At 36.2% G+C, this 18992-nt stretch overlaps 1 protein-coding gene across 1 annotated transcript; it reads left to right on the top strand.

The window, feature by feature from the left end:
- The first annotated feature begins 5475 nt into the window (after window positions 1-5475).
- LOC144964006 (large ribosomal subunit protein mL48-like) lies at window positions 5476-18777 on the top strand. The gene is made up of 7 exons (XM_078897951.1): window positions 5476-5521; window positions 11379-11473; window positions 14068-14119; window positions 15411-15544; window positions 16586-16688; window positions 17577-17666; window positions 18653-18777. Exons 2-7 carry the CDS (start codon window positions 11379-11381, stop codon window positions 18770-18772), a joined length of 594 nt encoding a protein of 197 aa, XP_078754077.1. The 5' UTR covers window positions 5476-5521; the 3' UTR covers window positions 18773-18777.
- The last annotated feature ends 215 nt before the right edge of the window (window positions 18778-18992 follow it).

Here is an 18992-nt window from a genome sequence, read left to right as displayed (position 1 = left end):
ACACACACACACACACAGAGTTAAACAGTGTCGGTCAAACACGCATATTCACGCGAAGATGATTCATAATATAGCATCACTATCAAGAAAGGTTTGGCTTAACTCGTTTACATTCCTTCATATCAATTTTTGCAGCAATAATAATAATAATAATAATATTAATAATAATAAATTACTATATACAATAATCACGACAAAGAGAGAGAAACAAATGAACTTGTTAATAATCGAGATTTCGATAATAATAAAGATGGTCGAAGTTACCATACTATGACTATGACGTAAATGACCCAAATTAGCTATTATTCCCCAGTCCAACAGAGTTGGAGCAAACATTTCTCGGCACCTGAGGCGGGTTTTTTCTCGTATGTGAAGATGGTAAAAATTCGAGCCATTTTCTCAGGTATTCAATGTGGCAACACTAATAGTAATAGCCTTAAACGGTGCCAGCAAAAATCCGCTCATTGCAATCGTTTGAGTGGGGAAATCCAGTCACTCGCTCAGCCATGGTAACACAGTCGCTGACAGTCATCAACAGATTGTGTGAATCGGGATAGAAGGCGTTGTGACAGAAAGGGAGTCTGTTTCGCACTGTTGATAAAAGGCGGTATATACCATTTCTCAGTATTATATATTTTTTTAAATGCTGTTATCTATTTTTATAACATGGATGTGGTGCCAGGCACCATTTGAACCAATAGAGCCACGCCACTATGGGATGAATAAAGGGATTTTTAATTATTTTTTTAAAATTCTAAACTGTTATCTGTCTGCTCGACGCTACAGAAACATGGATAAGTTCCGGGTCTATAAGCTTAGGAGGCAGGATGGCCGAGTGATTAGCGCGTTGTACTCTGGACTTAGTGGTTCTGTGTTCAATTCCTACCGAAGCCAATTTTGGACTTTCCCAGAGCACGAAAATTTACTCCAATCACTCGATCCATTCAGGTGTAAAAGGGTATCTGTCAAGCTGCGATAGACTGTTGTCCTGTGCAAATGTTTTCAAACAAATACGTTAATTGTCCTCTTCACACTATGATTGAAATCGGGATAACTCTTGCACCATTGGCTACAAGGCTCTAAAGGACTTAATTTTGTCTTACAATGAGCCCACGTGGCTCAGAAGGACTTACTTAAGGCTAAGGACAAAGTATTTTCATTGATAATTCCCGAAATAAATAACGATAAAGATAATGATCCCACAAGTTACCGAATAGATGTGCGACCGGTTTTAGGCACGTTACTGCTGTGTCACAAAGTGTGACACTTCTTTAATTATATTTATAAACATACGTTATTAAATTGCCGAAAACTAGGTGGGGTTCCTGACCTCCCATAGTGGGCAGGGGGGTACATACTATGTCTTCTATCACTTATATCCATTTTCCAACATGCTTTCTGTCTTTGTATTGGAATGAGATTACTTGGTTTTGTCCTGGCCCTGGCCGGAGTCCTAGCTGGGAGGGAAACAGTCAAATGCATAGTCATTGTTTTGGGAGATGATTATTTTTTCCTTGTAAATCATCTCTGTTATGTATTATCATCTTTGTTATAATTTAAAATGTAAGCATTTGAGTGTATTCCTCTTAGTTGGGGGCCGTGCTTGTGTCCAGATGAGACTTATTGGTGATCTCAAACTAAGTACATTGATGGTATGCTCTTGGAATCTACATCTGATCCCTATTTGTTCCCAGTTCCCCTTTGTCTTACTTTTTCTTGGATGCTATAATTGTAATTCTAGAACTTTTTACTATCCCATTTTCTTCCTTTTTACGGGCGCTGATATAACCTAAATGTGTTGCAAGCGCCGTAAAACCCTTAAAAACAAACAAACAAACAAATTGCCGAAAATGTTTAAGTTGCTATGCATTCTGTACGTGGTTTCATCACATAGAATTATTTTTTTGAATTGTTCTTGCTTTTTTTATATTCATAATTTAGATAAATAAATAACAATGTGAAATTGAATGTAACCTTCAGTTTAAGATACGAAAACAGATTAAAATGGACGTTTCGGTTTTCCCCTTTATGAACAAACAGGATGAATGAAACACTAGACGAATGAGATAATGTGGCAGTTGCGTTGTTAAGATGCATAAACAAAAACATTGATGAGCAGGAAATTGTATGCTACTTTGTGAGGAAGCACGAATTAAAATAGAGCAATAGAAATTTATAAAAGGTGCGCAATTAACTAAGTCAAAATAGGGGAGGCGGGAAGGAACTGTGTAATGCAGTATAGAAAGTGAAATGAAATAAAGTGTGGACTATTGTTGGAAAATAAATACATTGGAATTGGAAATAAATACAAAATATAAGGAATGTAGGTATTAGTATACTCATCAGTGGCAGTAGCAGCAGCAGAAGCAACAGTAGAAATTTTAGTATTAGTAGTAGTAGTCGTCGTCGTCGTCGTCGTCGTCGTAGTAGTAGTAGTAGTAGTAGTAGTAGTAGTAGTAGTAGTAGTAGTAGTAGTAGTAGTAGTAGTAGTAGTAGTAGTAGTAGTAGTAGTAGTAGTAGTAGTAGTAGTAGTAGTAGTAGTAGTAGTAGTAGTAGTAGTAGTAGTAGTAGTATAGTAGCAGCAGCAGCAGAAGTACCCAGTAGTAGTAGTAGTAGTAGTAGTAGTAGTAGTAGTAGTAGTAGTAGTAGTAGTAGTAGTAGTACTTTCAGGTAAACACCTCTCTCTCTCTCTCTCTCTCTCTCTCTCTCTTCTTCTTCTTCTTCTTCTTCTTCTTCTTCTTCTTCTTCTTCTTCTTCTTCTTCTTCTTCTTCTTCTTCTTCTTCTTCTTCTTTAAATTAAATTTAAATTAAATTGAGCTTTTATATAGCACTAAACGTGGTCAAAGCGCTTTACAAGGGGTCCCTGGTCAACAGCAACATTTAACATGTAGGACAGGACATAACGCCCGTTAGGCGATATTACAATTTTTCGGACAAAGACAACGCTGTTAACTGCCAGGTACTCATTTTACACCTGAGTACGGTGAGAGAATGTGAGTAAAGAGCCTTTCCAAGGACTCAACTATGCGCCGAGCGCGAGGCTCGAACCCAGGACCTTCCGATCCGAAAGCGAGTGTCATACCACTAGACCACATAGCCGCACTTCTTCTTCTTCTTCTTCTCTCTTCTCTTCTTCTCTTCTTCTTCTCTTCTTCTTCTTCTCTCTTCTTCTTCTCTTCTTCTTCTTCTTCTTCTTCTTCTTCTTCTTCTTCTTCTTCTTCTTCTTCTTCTTCTTCTTCTTCTTCTTCTTCTTCTTCTTCTTCTTCTTCTTCTTCTTCTTCTTCTTCTTCTTCTTCTTCTTCTTCTTCTTCTTCTTCTTCTTCTTCTTCTTCTTCTTCTTCTTCTTCTTCTTCTTCTTCTTCTTCTTCTTCTTCTTCTTCTTCTTCTTCTTCTTCTTCTTCTTCTTCTTCTTCTTCTTCTTCTTCTTCTTCTTCTTCTTCTTCTTCTTCTTCTTCTTCTTCTTCTTCTTCTTCTTCTTCTTCTTCTCTTCTTCTTCTTCTTTTCTTCTTCTTCTTTCTTCTTCTTCTTCTTTCTTCTTCTTCTTCTTCTTCTTCTTCTTCTTCTTCTTCTTCTTCTTCTTCTTTTCTTCTTCTTCTTCTTCTCTTCTTCTTCTTCTTCTTCTTCTTCTTCTTCTTCTTCTCTTCTTTCTTCTTCTTCTTTCTTCTTCTTCTCTTCTTCTTCTTCTCTTCTTCTTCTTCTTCTTCTTCTTCTTCTTCTTCTTCTTCTTCTTCTTCTTCTTCTTCTTCTTCTTCTTCTTCTTCTTCTTCTTCTTCTTCTTTCTTCTTCTTTCTTCTTCTTCTTCTTCTTCTTCTTCTTCTTCTTCTTCTTCTTCTTCTTCTTCTTCTTCTTTCTTCTTCTTCTTCTTCTTCTTCTTCTTCTTTCTTCTTCTTCTTCTTCTTCTTCTTCTTCTCTTCTTCTCTTCTTCTCTCTTCTTCTTCTTCTTCTTCTTCTTCTTCTTCTTCTTCTTCTTCTTCTTCTTCTTCCTTCTTCTTCTTCTTCTTCTTCTTCTTCTTCTTCTTCTTCTTCTTTCTTCTTCTTCTTCTTCTTCTTCTTCTTCTCTTCTTCTTCTTCTTCTTCTTCTTCTTCTTTCTTCTTCTTCTTCTTCTTCTTCTTCTTCTTCTTCTTCTTCTTCTTCTTCTTCTTCTTCTTCTTCTTCTTCTTCTTCTTCTTCTTCTTCTTCTTCTTCTTCTTCTTCTTCCCTTCTTCTTTCTTCTTCTTCTTCTCTCTTCTTCTTCTTCTTCTTCTTCTTCTTCTTCTTCTTCTTCTTCTTCTTCTTCTTCTTCTTCTTCTTCTTCTTCTCTTTCTTCTTCTTCTTCTCTTCTTCTCTTCTTCTTCTTCTTCTTCTTCTTCTTCTTCTTCTTCTTCTTCTTCTTCTTCTTCTTCTTCTTCTTCTTCTTCTTCTTCTTCTTCTTCTTTCTTCTTCTCTTCTTCTTCTTCTTCTTCTTCTTCTTCTTCTTCTTCTTCTTCTTCTTCTTCTTCTTCTTCTTCTTCTTCTTCTTCTTCTTCTTCTTCTTCTTCTTCTTCTTCTTCTTCTTCTTCTTCTTCTTCTTCTTCTTCTTCTTCTTCTTCTTCTTCTTCTTCTTCTTCTTCTTCCTCTTCTTCTTCTTCTTCTTCTCTTCTTCTCTTCTTCTTCTTTCTTCTTCTTCTTCTTCTTCTTCTTCTTCTTCTTCTTCTTCTTCTTCTCTTCTTCTTCTTCTTTTTCTTCTTCTTCTTCTTCTTCTTCTTCTTCTTCTTCTCTTCTTCTTCTTCTTCTTCTTCTTCTTCTTCTTCTTCTTCTTCTTCTTTCTTCTTCTTTCTCTTCTTCTTCTTCTTCTTCTTCTCTCTTTTCTTCTTTTCTTCTTCTTCTTCTTCTTCTTCTTCCTTCTTCTTCTTCTCTTCTTCTTCTTCTTCTTCTTCTTCTCTTCTTCTTCTTCTTCTTCTTCTTCTTCTTTCTTCTTCTTCTTCTTCTTCTTCTTCTCTTCTTCTTCTTCTTCTTCTCTTCTTCTTCTTCTTCTCTTCTTCTCTTCTTCTTCTTCTTCTCTTCTTCTTCTTCTTCTCTCTTCTTCTTCTTCTCTTCTTCTTCTCTTCTTCTTCTTCTTCTCTTCTTCTTCTTTCTTTTATTGCCCACAATCATAGCCCTACTATAATGACTCTTTTAGTACGCCATGCCCACAATCAATTGGTTGATTATTATGGCAGGTATGACGCTCTTTACCCCCAATCTCCCTTTCTCTCTTCACTCTTCTCCTTCCCCCTTCCCTTTATTCTCACTCCCCCCTCAATCCAAATTCCAGCAATTCAGTTTCAGAATATATTATAACACGACGATGATAAACATACTTGAGTCTTTAAATTAAAGTTTAATCTCCAAAGAGGAAAGTCTAATTTTGAATCGGGAAGAATAGAATTTAGATTTAAGTTTAAGACTTAATTATTAAAATGCGAAATAAGACTGAGAGAACGAGAAGGAATTATAAAATGCTCGAACTACCGTACTCGTACCACCTTGGCATCTCGTTCAAGGATCAAAGTGTCTCTCTTGGTAAACTAAAATATTTTTGTTTGTTTGTAATTGTTTGTTTGTTTTATGTTTTGTTTGTTGTTGTTATTTTTTTTTTGCTCAGTGGTGTGGAAGTCAATATTATCGTTTAATTTTCATGGGTATAAGTTACGAATTTTTATATAATCGTGTCAGGGATTCATACAACGCAACAGCCTTCAGTACCTACGCTACAGCCTACAGTACTGGGTGAATTTTTAATTCAGAAAAGTGAGTGGAGCAGGCACTTATGTTGGTAACAACAAGATATGAAGTGAATAGAAAAGTGCCAGAAGACAATAGAGAATGAAAATTTTTCGCGGCGGTGGTGGGGTTTGAACCTGCGACCTTATTGGTACGACAACTCCGCCTGGCAGGTGAGAGCGTGGCTCTACCGTGTGAGCTATCAACGAACACAAAAATATTCGTTTCAAACTCAAAGTCATTACTTCTTCAGGTTCAAACCCCACCACCGCCGCGAAAAATTTTCATTCTCTATTGTTTTCTGGCACTTTTCTATTCACTTCATATCTTGTTGTTACCAACATAAGTGCCTGCTCCACTCACTTTTCTGAATTAAAAATTCACCCCATACACCGGAGCATACTCAATGTCTCAATCGTTTCTATGTTATATGTTTGTGTTGAGAATATTGGCTATTAAGCTTAACTGCTGGTCAAAATTATTCGCGATGGTGGTGTACGAACGAATCGGCGGTCTCAAGAAGTGGGTGAGAGAGGGATCTAGTAATGACTTTGAGTTTGAAACGAATATTTTTGTGTTCGTTGATAGCTCACACGGTAGAGCCACGCTCTCACCTGTCAGGCGGAGTTGTCGTACCAATAAGGTCGCAGGTTCAAACCCCACCACCGCCGCGAAAAATTTTCATTCTCTATTGTCTTCTGGCACTTTTCTATTCACTTCATATCTTGTTGTTACCAACATAAGTGCCTGCTCCACTCACTTTTATGAATTAAAAATTCACCCCATACACCGGAGCATACTCAATGTCTCAATCGTTTCTATGTTATATGTTTGTGTTGAGAATATTGGCTATTAAGCTTAACTGCTGGTCAAAATTATTCGCGATGGTGGTGTACGAACGAATCGGCGGTCTCAAGAAGTGGGTGAGAGAGGGATCTAGTAATGACTTTGAGTTTGAAACGAATATTTTTGTGTTCGTTGATAGCTCACACGGTAGAGCCACGCTCTCACCTGCCAGGCGGAGTTGTCGTACCAATAAGGTCGCAGGTTCAAACCCCACCACCGCCGCGAAAAATTTTCATTCTCTATTGCCTTCTGGCACTTTTCTATTCACTTCATATCTTGTTGTTACCAACATAAGTGCCTGCTCCACTCACTTTTCTGAATTAAAAATTCACCCCATACACCGGAGCATACTCAATGTCTCAATCGTTTCTATGTTATATGTTTTTGTTGAGAATATTGGCTATTAAGCTTAACTGCTGGTCAAAATTATTCGCGATGGTGGTGTACGAACGAATCGGCGGTCTCAAGAAGTGGGTGAGAGAGGGATCTAGTAATGACTTTGAGTTTGAAACGAATATTTTTGTGTTCGTTGATAGCTCACACGGTAGAGCCACGCTCTCACCTGCCAGGCGGAGTTGTCGTACCAATAAGGTCACAGGTTCAAACCCCACCACCGCCGCGAAAAATTTTCATTCTCTATTGTCTTCTGGCACTTTTCTATTCACTTCATATCTTGTTGTTACCAACATAAGTGCCTGCTCCACTCACTTTTCTGAATTAAAAATTCACCCCATACACCGGAGCATACTCAATGTCTCAATCGTTTCTATGTTATATGTTTGTGTTGAGAATATTGGCTATTAAGCTTAACTGCTGGTCAAAATTATTCGCGATGGTGGTGTACGAACGAATCGGCGGTCTCAAGAAGTGGGTGAGAGAGGGATCTAGTAATGACTTTGAGTTTGAAACGAATATTTTTGTGTTCGTTGATAGCTCACACGGTAGAGCCACGCTCTCACCTGCCAGGCGGAGTTGTCGTACCAATAAGGTCGCAGGTTCAAACCCCACCGCCGCCGCGAAAAATTTTCATTCTCTATTGTCTTCTGGCACTTTTCTATTCACTTCATATCTTGTTGTTACCAACATAAGTGCCTGCTCCACTCACTTTTCTGAATTAAAAATTCACCCCATACACCGGAGCATACTCAATGTCTCAATCGTTTCTATGTTATATGTTTGTGTTGAGAATATTGGCTATTAAGCTTAACTGCTGGTCAAAATTATTCGCGATGGTGGTGTACGAACGAATCGGCGGTCTCAAGAAGTGGGTGAGAGAGGGATCTAGTAATGACTTTGAGTTTGAAACGAATATTTTTGTGTTCGTTGATAGCTCACACGGTAGAGCCACGCTCTCACCTGCCAGGCGGAGTTGTCGTACCAATAAGGTCGCAGGTTCAAACCCCACCACCGCCGCGAAAAATTTTCATTCTCTATTGTCTTCTGGCACTTTTCTATTCACTTCATATCTTGTTGTTACCAACATAAGTGCCTGCTCCACTCACTTTTCTGAATTAAAATTCACCCCATACACCGGAGCATACTCAATGTCTCCATCGTTTCTATGTTATATGTTTGTGTTGAGAATATTGGCTATTAAGCTTAACTGCTGGTCAAAATTATTCGCGATGGTGGTGTACGAACGAATCGGCGGTCTCAAGAAGTGGGTGAGAGAGGGATCTAGTAATGACTTTGAGTTTGAAACGAATATTTTTGTGTTCGTTGATAGCTCACACGGTAGAGCCACGCTCTCACCTGCCAGGCGGAGTTGTCGTACCAATAAGGTCGCAGGTTCAAACCCCACCACCGCCGCGAAAAATTTTCATTCTCTATTGTCTTCTGGCACTTTTCTATTCACTTCATATCTTGTTGTTAGCCTACAGTACTGTCAGTTCAGTTCTAGAAGAAAAGGGAGGCCTTCCGAAAGCTCCTAGTGCTATGGGAAACAACTCAAATATTCCCTCAACTAACCCTAAGAAAAAATAAAGCTAGTACCTTTAGCTAACCCTAATAGGAAAAACAAACACCCTAGCACCTTTGCTAAGACTTATTTTATGACTAACCCTAATAGTAATAGAACAAAAAAAAAAGGAAAAGGCTGTTCGGACCCGAGTCTGAATTGCTTCCCTTGGCAATTCGGACCCTGGTCTGAATTGCTTCCCGTGGCAATTCGGACCCGAGTCTGAATTGCTTCCTGTGGCAATTCGGACTCGAGTCTAAACTACATAGAACTACGTGGCTAACCAGGGTCGAGTCTGAATAACTCCATAGCTCTTCGATTCGGAATACTGCAATGCAATGCGCCCGAATGATGAACTTATCATTAGTGAAATACTCAATTACTATTCCGTTTGCAGCTATAGAAATCGTGTTGGTCTTCCTAAACACACACACACTCATGAGTATCTCTAATTCATTAAAAACAAAATAATCACACACACACACACACACACACACACGAGCCGGCAGCTTTTTCTCTTTGATCTCGTATCACCATGTTCTCCCTGCGTCCAGCGCCTCGGTCGTTTGTGGGTTACCCTCCCCCCCCCCCCCCCCCCACCCTGCAACTCATTACCAGTTGATCATTTTCTCTCCGTATTCAACCAGTGCTTATTTTATTAATAGGCACCTAGTCAAGAATTATCTAATAATATTAGTATTAGACAGTACTCTGCCTCTACCCCAGTGGCAGGGCTCTATTGCATGGCTTGCTGCCAAGAATCGCCTCTATTTTTATATAGAAATAAAACAGCATATTTTTTTAAATTAAAAAAGAATTAAGATACTGCCTTTTGTCAAAGCCCGACCTATACTGCCTTTTAAATAAAACGCTCAATGCCCAAAGTCATATTATTCTCCTTTCTCTGCACTTTTCGCGGCCGCAAATAGCAAAATATATAATGTAGATATGTCATGCATGTATCTTTTGCAACACGCTCATGGCAAATCAAATAAATCTTCCAATCATTATACAAAGACACTCTTTTATCTATGCGAGGGCAAATTGATTGTTAACGTTAATAATAGCGACTAAGAATTGTAATCTCCCAAAGACCACGAATATTTAGATCTATGTTTTGTTTTTTAAGGCGCTTGCAACACATTTAGGTCATATCAGCGCCAGGAAAAATGGAGAAATTGGATAGCAAAAAGTTCTAGAATTACAATTAAAATGTACCCAAGAAAAAGGAAGACAAAGGGGAATAATAGATCACCGCTTTTGAAGGTATATCTAGTCATCTTCGGCAGTTCTAAAACGTGACTTGCTCGCTCACTCGCCCTCCTACGGACTGACAACTGACAACTGAGAACGAGCAGCTTCCACCCACCTTACCACGCTTCACTTTCGAGCCAGCTTCCACTTCCGACATTTCCTGTGATTTCGCAGGTGCATTGTGTCAGGAGTCCGAATTGCCACGGGAAGCAATTCAGACTCGGGTCCGAATTGCCACTTCGAAAAAAAAATCCTCCGATCCGATCTCAAGCTAAATCATCAGGGTTAGTTAAAGGTACTAGGTTTTATTTTTTCTTAGGGTTAGTTGAGGGAATATTTGAGTTGTTTCCCTTAGCATTTGGAGCTTTTGGAAGGCCTCCCTTTTCTTTTACTTACATAATATAATTTTAAAAATAGTTAAATACAATACAAGCTATGGATAGACCTCGCTCTGTATGTGTGTTTGTGTGTGTATGTGTGTGTGTGTGTGTTATTTTTAAAAATCAAACAATACAATTTAACCCATTAAAGGCGGGATTCAAGGTTACTTGTATAAATGTTACCGTGTACGTAGATCCTGAGGCTAGGTGCCCGGTTAGTAACGAAAATAATGATACCAAAATATCTGCGATATTCCTCATTATAACGAAGTTATGCATCTTTAATTGAACCCCTCTAAAACTTTTAGTAAAAGCGAATGCAATTTCCAGTCCTGGGTGGGGTTCCTGACCTCCCATATTGGGCAGGGGGGTACATATTGTGTCTTCTATCCCCTTATATCTGTTTTCCAACATGCTTTCTGTCTTTGTCTTGGAATGAGATTACTTGGTTTTGTCCTGGCCCTGGCTGGAGTCCTAGCTGGGAGGAAACAGTCAAATGCATAGTTATTGTTTTGGGAGATGATTGATTTTTTTTTCTTGTAAATCATCTCTCTGTTATGTACTATTATATTTGTTATTTTGAATTTATAATGTAAGCATTTGAGTGTATTCTTCTTTGTTGGATTTTGTGCTTGTGTCCGGATGAGACTTATAGGTGATCTCAAACTAAGTACATTTGTGGTATGCTCTTGGAATCTACATCTGATCCCTATTTGTTCCCAGTTCCCCTTTGTCTTACTTTCTCTTGGGTGCTTTAATTATAATTCTAGAACTTTTTACTATCCCATTTTCTTCATTTTTACTGGCGCTGATATAACCTAAATGTGTTGCAAGCGCCGTAAAACCCTTAAAAACAAAAACAAACAAACAATTTCCAGTCATAACTTTCTTATGGGCGAGTTGGGTCACAATTTGACTCCCACTGCTGCTGCTCACTAAACTGCCTAAAGTTACTGTGTTTGCAGACATTCCGATCTTTTAAATTATATACAAAAAGTCACTTTGTATCTAATGATTAGAATAGATGTGTTTTAGAAGTTAGTAATATATTACGTAATATTAAGTAACAATGAATAGCTATGTTATTTTGACATTAGATTTGGGCTTGAAAACAGGCCGATAGATTTTCCTCCTTTTTGACAAATTGTCATTATTGTCACTGATTTATAAGATAATATGATAGAAATTTTTTTTATTGATTACTGGTTCTTATTTTCAGATGTCTACAATGACTTTACTAAGATGTTATGTAAGGAACATACACAGAGTATCAAGAAGATGGATGAAATACAGCTATTTACAAAATGCTCAGAGGTAAACCTGAACATCATCATCATCATTATTGTTATTATTATTGTAGTAGGATCTCGAAATCGGGAAACACAGCGAATCAGGATGAACTCCCAGGAAATAGAATTTTTTGCTCTATATTTTACCTTTCTATTTGGGAAAAGGTCCTCGGCTAATCGGGACAATTTTATCTGATCCTGTCTTTTATTGAAACATTCCCTATTTCACAGTTTCATAATATTGCAAGAACAATAAAAATAGCATAAACACACAATTGAAAGTTGTCATAACACAGACAAATAATGCACTTGAAGCATGAGAACCACAGGTGAACCATATAGCGGTCTATGTCAACACTTACTACAATGCCTTTTTTTTCTCTGGAGATGGGAACTTTGTCTCATGGATAACTATCAATTTCAAAGTTAGTGGGTCAATTCGTTTATCCAAGTCTGAGCTTACGTCACCATTTCTTATCTTCAAATGTGACACTGGCCTAACAAGTAACGGGTCATCAGTGATGATAATCTTCCTTGGAATTCTGGGATTTTGGGATTTTCTCAGAAATTTTCGGCTGAATTTGCTGTGTAAAACATTTTCCTCTGCTAAAAGCCAGGTCAAGTCTGTCCCCGCGGAAAATTGCAAATGAAAACCCAAAAAAATTGCACCCAAAGTTCCAAAAATTGCATGCAAAAAATGGAAAAATTGCAAGGAAAAATTGCAAATTTAAGACATTGTTTTCAATAAATAGCGCACAATAATTTATTCTTGCTTTAATTCTATGACAAGCACAGTCCACCAATTTTAGTTGGTTTGTATTATACAGTATTGTGTCCATAAATTACATTAAATTACATTGATATTGACATTGCATACTCAGAAAAGAAATATGCCAGGTATATACAGGGGATCCACCAGGAGATTTTGAAAAAACCCCAAAAAACAACACTTTTACACAAATGCATGGATTCCTAACATTTATGTGATAGAAAAGCTCATGAATTTTTAAAAATATTATTATTATTATTATTATTATTATTATTATTATTATTATTATTATTATTATTATTATTATTAGTATTATTATTATATTATTAATATCATTATTATTAAAATATTATTATTATTATTATTATTATTATTATTATTATTATTATTATTATTATTATTATTATTATTATTATTATTATTATTATTATTATTATTATTATTATATTTCCAAGTACATCTCTATACATCATAATAATACAGTGGAACTCGGGAAAAACTAGGTCGAGGGGACCGACCATAAAAACTTTCTATTTCCGATTTACATGAATCTATGTTTATGGTAGTATATTAAACACCCATAATAAAATAAAAAAATTAACAAAAATTGTTTTAAAGTCTTAACTATTAACTAGTAGTAAATTTCAGGGGTATCCGATAAATGACATTTTAGTACCGTACTCCATAGCTTGGGATGGGTGACAACTGAAACATTCACATGCCTGGCAAATCGGGGGCAGTTTCAATGAAGACAGGCGTTTACCATTAGAGAAGTCCAACTGTATTATTATTATTATTATTATTATTATTATTATTATTATTATTATTATTATTATTATTATTATTATTATCATATTTGTTATTGGGGGTCACGATATCTCAGTTGGTAGAGCACTTGCTCAAAGAGACGATCAATCCCAGGTGAAGACATGATTTTTCCCCCCACCCCTCCTTGTCCACCCAGCAGTGATTGGGTAGCAGGGTCTGCTTGAAAGTGCTTTGAGATTGGCTAGAATCCTATTCAAAGTGGAGCAAGCAATTACTTATGTCTGTTTCATGCTATAGAAACCATTTGCATGTCAAAAGAAAATTAGTCAAATATAACATCAAGTTTTTTTTTTTTTTGTTTATTGCTTTAGGTCTCTTCCAACACAAATGAGGTTATATGAGAGACCGCTGAAACAAAAAAACAAGCAATCTAACAAAAATAGTACAAATGTAAATCAAAATCATAACCTAAAGATATAAGCTAAATTATAAATAACCAAGAACAAACAGGCAGAAGATTTACAGAAAAAAAAAAATCCCCTGTCAAAAATACAATCACAAACCAAAGAAGCAGGATAGGCTAGTAAAGAGAAGAAGAAACGACATCACTATCGGATCGTACACCCATGCGAACATCATAGGTATATGATTCAAGGGTGATGCTCCCATCCAACCACCCGCACATCAAGTTTTATTATTATTATGTTACTATTACTGTGACTACTACTACTACTACTACTACTACTACTACTACTACTACTACTACTACTACTACTACTACTACTACTACTACTACTACTACTACTACTACTACTACTACTACTACTACTACTACTACTACTACTACTACTACTACTACTATTACTTCTTCTACTACTACTGGTACTGCTACTACAACTTGTCAATTATCAAATACTTTTGTATTCTACTTTTTGTTATTCCTTTCTTTCAGCATAAAAAAAACGTATTCCGTAAAAAATAAAAATCAACTTATGAATATTAGTTGTAAAAATAGACTTACATGTCCAAGCAAAATAGTTTTGAAAACTGTGAACCATTTTACCTCTTCGTTTTTATCACAGATGCCTCTCTACACCCTCAAAATGGCATGGTTTGTGGGAGCCAAATGATTTAGTGAGTATCAATCAATAACTTTTGTTGTATCTTCTTCAGTTATAAATTAATTTCTTAAAGAAATCTTACATATATCTACTTATATCTATTTCTAATTTTATTTTGCCCAGCTATATATTAGACACTAACCATTGTTTAAAAGCTAATTGAATCACTTGACTTAAGACCATTGTTTATTCATAATAAGGTATGTCCGATTTCCTGAAAAGTTAGAAGTGAGATGTAACTTAAAAATTAGCTGATATGAGGCAGACATAGAATGAACCAAATGCAGTTGTTATCTTCTAAATAATCACGCCCGGTGATTGGGAATCTCAAAAAACTAGCATTTAGGCCATTAGACTAAGTTGGTCAAGAGCAAGATGAATAAACATGAACATTTACATCAAGCAATTCTATGAATTTATCATGATCATTGAACACCAGAGAGTGGCAGAAAACACTTTGCAATAGACTAGTGTGCTCTCCAAAGGGAAGCAAGCAATTGCTACTGTCCGTTTCACACTTTAGAAACTGGGATAAACACTGGTTCCATGATATTAATGGCTCTGAAGGACTTCTTTGGACAATCGCTATTTAGCAATGACTTCTAATCTATATTGCTTAGTGTATGTACATTTTTTCTGCTATTTAGCTGATTGTCTCTTATATGGTTATGTAAGGCACAATGATTTGTTTTGTGAAAACCAGTGCACACACAAGCAAACATTCACACAACCAAACATATCAACGGATATTCATATTATTAAAAACAAACTGTTTTTTAAAAAGTGAAAACTTTTTATTAGATAATATGATGATATAAAACTGAAAAGAAAGAATGGGGAAAGTCGATACAAAACAGTTTATCTATGTTTTATGTTGTATTAAAGCTCATGGCTATGGGGGGGGGGGGGGGGGGGGGGGGGGGAAGCCCGAAGAAATTCAATCTACATCACAGACGAGGTAGCTGTTTGAATTGTCTTAATTAGACAATTTATTAGATGAATACCCCAAATTCGATTACCTATAACTTTGGATAAAGCCAGCCTGGTTTAAAGTCAACAAACTTTTACAGTGACAAGGATTTTGACTTTAAATGGATTGTACTATGTTAATTTGTGTGTAAGCCATTCTTTCTTTCATCAGATTCAAATGACTCTCCTAGTCACATTGGGCCACATATAATATACCTTAATTTTCTCTTTCGACTAACAAACCAAATGCTTTAGACAATAGTTTGATTTTTTTTTCTCCATTTCTTTTATTTGCTCCACATTATTTATCTCTATTGCTCTGTTTTTTGTATCAGAAACTTGAACCCGATGTACCAGAATATGAGACAATCAACATTCAAATGAAAGGTTATGACTACCCCATTTTAGAATCGTATGCGAAATTTGTACATAATGCCATGGATAAGATGATTGAAGTTGACAATGATGCGTGAGTATCTGAATCCAATTTATTAAATTGTGTCCACTTATAAAGAGCAATAAGGCAGTGAGCTTTATAGTTTTTTAAAGGAAGAGATCTGGCATCTTGGGACAATACAGTACATTTTGCTACAACAGCCCTGGATGCAATGGGAGCTCGACAACTGGAAATTTTTTTTTGTTCTACAGCCAAAATAGTTTATATAAATCATGGATTCCTATAACAGGGTAATATTTCTTATAGGAATTGAAGTCACAGTCACGTCGTTTGCTTTATTTGCTAAGGCAGGCAACTCAAAATGTGTTCCTCAAATATGCATGGATTTAACCAGTCATAACGAGGATTATTTTTTTGCTCATCTCTCTATCCACGTTTTATGTGATTCTACTGTACACACTTATTTCTTGATATTAATACTATAAAACTATAAACAACTGTGTTCTTGATATTGTGATTCTATTTGTAATCTATCTCTCACTTTACTTTGTATGTTAATAATCGCTTTGTTGCCACACTTTGATCCTAAGATGGTTGCTCATTTTTGTATTTCTTTATACTTGGACGATTTTCGCCATGAAATAAGATGATTTAGAACTTTAGAGTTCTTGGGTTCAAGATTTCCCAAATTATTGACATTTGAAAATAAAAGCCAAATCAGTACTGGACCTTGCATCAAAATCAAACCCGAAATATATATTTTATGGTCATGAATTTTAAACAATATTACAAGGTTATTCATTTTCTTTTTATACAATTAAGAATTAAAGAACCCTTTAAATAACAACATGAACAACTTAACTTTTAATATAATTTTTTTTTCAAAATGAATGTTTTGTGTCTTTCTGCCTGATACATGTGTAAAAAAGTAATATACACATAGTCAGATTAATTGAGTTAGTCTACTGCCTGTTGGCAGTCAGTTTGTTTGGAAAATAATCAACACATTTGTTCAAAAGTTATATCGCTGTCAACTTTTTATAATCAGTCATGTTTATCATCGCCCTTTATTTTCTCCTGTTTCATAATTTTCGTTTTCCCTTATTTTTGCAGATGGCCTATGCCATCAAAGTCAACACAAGTCAGACTTTTTCATCCAAGGTCCACAAATGTCAGTGAAAAATATGACATTCAGGAGTTTGAACGGATAGTATCTGTAAGTTGGTATTTGAATCATGTTTTATTTCAAAGTTATTTATATGTTTTGCTTTTTTGTTTGTATTTTTGTAAGAGTTTAAATTAGCTTGAGTCACTTTATATGGTACTGTACTTCTCTTATTGTTTATGGTGCTTAGATTACTCTACTGAATACATGAAAGATATACCATTCATTTTTTGACTGTCTTTTTAGCTAAGACTTTTTAAATAAATTTTTTTCGAGCTCTTTGTATAGTCGATGTTAGGAATGAATGTTTGTTACCTTATTAATAAAATGCTATTCAAACTTGAACGCTTACCAATAGTTTTACAGTTTTGAAACATTAAATTATCCTAAAATTCTAGGCAATTTAAAGAGCAGTATAGTTTTTGAACACAAACACACACATGTGCGCACTTTCGCGCACACATGCATACTCACACCAACGAAAGTAGCCACTGGAATTGGATTCAATAGCCTGATGTCACGTCCGCCCAGCAATGAGCAGCTTGGTTCTAAGCAAAGAAAATCGGTACTTTTTATTCTTCATGCTGACTAGAACTTTTTCACATGCCATGCGATCAAAATGTATATAAGTCAAAACATGATCAGACTTATAATGTTTTCTCCTCTGGATACACTTTTATGCTAGTCGGAGAAGTATTTCATAAGGGCATCTGCCATTGTTCCAATAGTTTAGAACCAGTTACTAAGTTACTATGCATCATTAAGAGGGAAGTGAAGTCACGACTGTTGAAGCCTATTATTGATAATAGAAGAGAAAAATCCTCCCCCTCCCACCCACACCCCACCCCACCCCCTTATTCTGGGTTATTTTTGTGTTGTTTAGATGTGTTTGGTTAATTGATTGATTCACATCATATTCTCCTCCTTTTTTATTTCTAGGTAGATGATGTGCCGTCCACAAAAATCCCTTTAATTGTTCATCTTCTCCAAAAGCATGTCCCAGGGGGTGTTAAAGTATCCCTCAAAGAGGTAGCTATTTGATCTAATCTAATTACACAATCACTAACAGAGCCATAGTAACTCAGTTGTAGGTTTTCCCATCAAGTCGGTGTGTTGTTTAGATTCAGGGGAAGTATTTTGGACTTTGATAAGGTAATAATGACAATAGACTTTCTCAGAAAGACTTTTCACAAACACAACACACAAAATGCTTAGTGATTTTGAAAGTGACAGAAGTGAGACTGACAAATGAACAAAGACGGATACAGTCAATGGGTGAGTGGTGCAGAGAGTTATTTGTTAAACTTACGAACAAAAACAAACAAAAAAACCCAAATAAACTCACCAACTAAAAATCTCAATTTTTGAAATTCTAACCATTTTAAATATAATTTTCGGTATCTGGTGTATCATAAAATGTACCTGCTAGATTGAGACGAGGGAGTTACAGGTATCGTATCTCAAGACCCTAAAGTGACACAAAAGGCCCAGGAATCCAGTCATTACAACATATAAATTGTTTTTGGATTAAATTGTGAATATTATAGCCATTTTCCTCTTAACCCCCGATCCTCGACCGCTGTATAAATGTAACACACCATTCCCACCTCACTGACGCCGCAGTCGTTTAAATGTAACACACCTTTTCCAAGTGACATGCGCATCAGTTGTAGAAACATAACACAGACCCGACCTTGATTCAGTAAAAATTCCATTGTGTTCTTTATGAAATAAAAGCCGAAGTTTGATTGGTTGATATTATTAGTTTCAGCCAATCAGCAAACAGTTTATTTAAGCTGTTAGGGTTGAGTATGAAGCTAGTTTTTGACGTAAGAAATGACGCGATCAAACCCGAGTGACGCTATATGTTAGATACGTCATTCAAACTTGCTAGGCAAGTACTGGGAACCGGTCGTTATTTCCGGTTGACCCCAATGCGGTACTAGAGTTAATTCTGAAAGAACCCTTGTACATTGTTGCTATATTATTAAGAGTTTGTGTTTGTTTTTCCCCAGCCTAATGAGGAGGAGGATAGTCAACGATACGTCCCTGACTATAGTATTTTAGAACTCAAGGCCCAAAAAGATTTTCTTGAATCAGGAAAATTGTCTAGTGCTAAAAAGAAAAAATCTTAACATCATACACCAGTGTTGGAGTTAATTTATTATTAAAATGTACTGTCAACGGTCTACAAATCAATACTCTAGTGCATCAAATAGAGGGAGGTGCGCAATTTTATCAAAGAAGGGGGTGGTGGTGGGAGGATGTGAATTTTGACCAATCCATATAGAGGGGGAGGGAGTTTAGGTGCGCATTTTGGTCATTTTCTAATTTAGTTAAGGCGAAATGGGGATG

Source organism: Berghia stephanieae, chromosome 1, assembly GCF_034508935.2.
Source record: "Berghia stephanieae isolate SIO BIC M18660-M18661 chromosome 1, UCSD_Bste_1.3, whole genome shotgun sequence".
In the NCBI taxonomy this organism is placed as follows: domain Eukaryota; kingdom Metazoa; phylum Mollusca; class Gastropoda; order Nudibranchia; family Aeolidiidae; genus Berghia; species Berghia stephanieae.
The sequence above is the reverse complement of the archived record's forward strand: the minus strand, read 5'-3'. Positions and strand labels throughout refer to the sequence as shown.

Coding starts and splice junctions, on each gene's coding strand:
- LOC144964006 (XM_078897951.1), top strand. CDS start 11,379: ATGTCTACAATGACTTTACTAAGATGTTATGTAAGGAACATACACAGA. Junction 15,545..16,585: donor ATTGAAGTTGACAATGATGC/GTGAGTATCTGA, acceptor TTATTTTTGCAG/ATGGCCTATGCCATCAAAGT. Junction 16,689..17,576: donor AGTTTGAACGGATAGTATCT/GTAAGTTGGTAT, acceptor TTTTATTTCTAG/GTAGATGATGTGCCGTCCAC.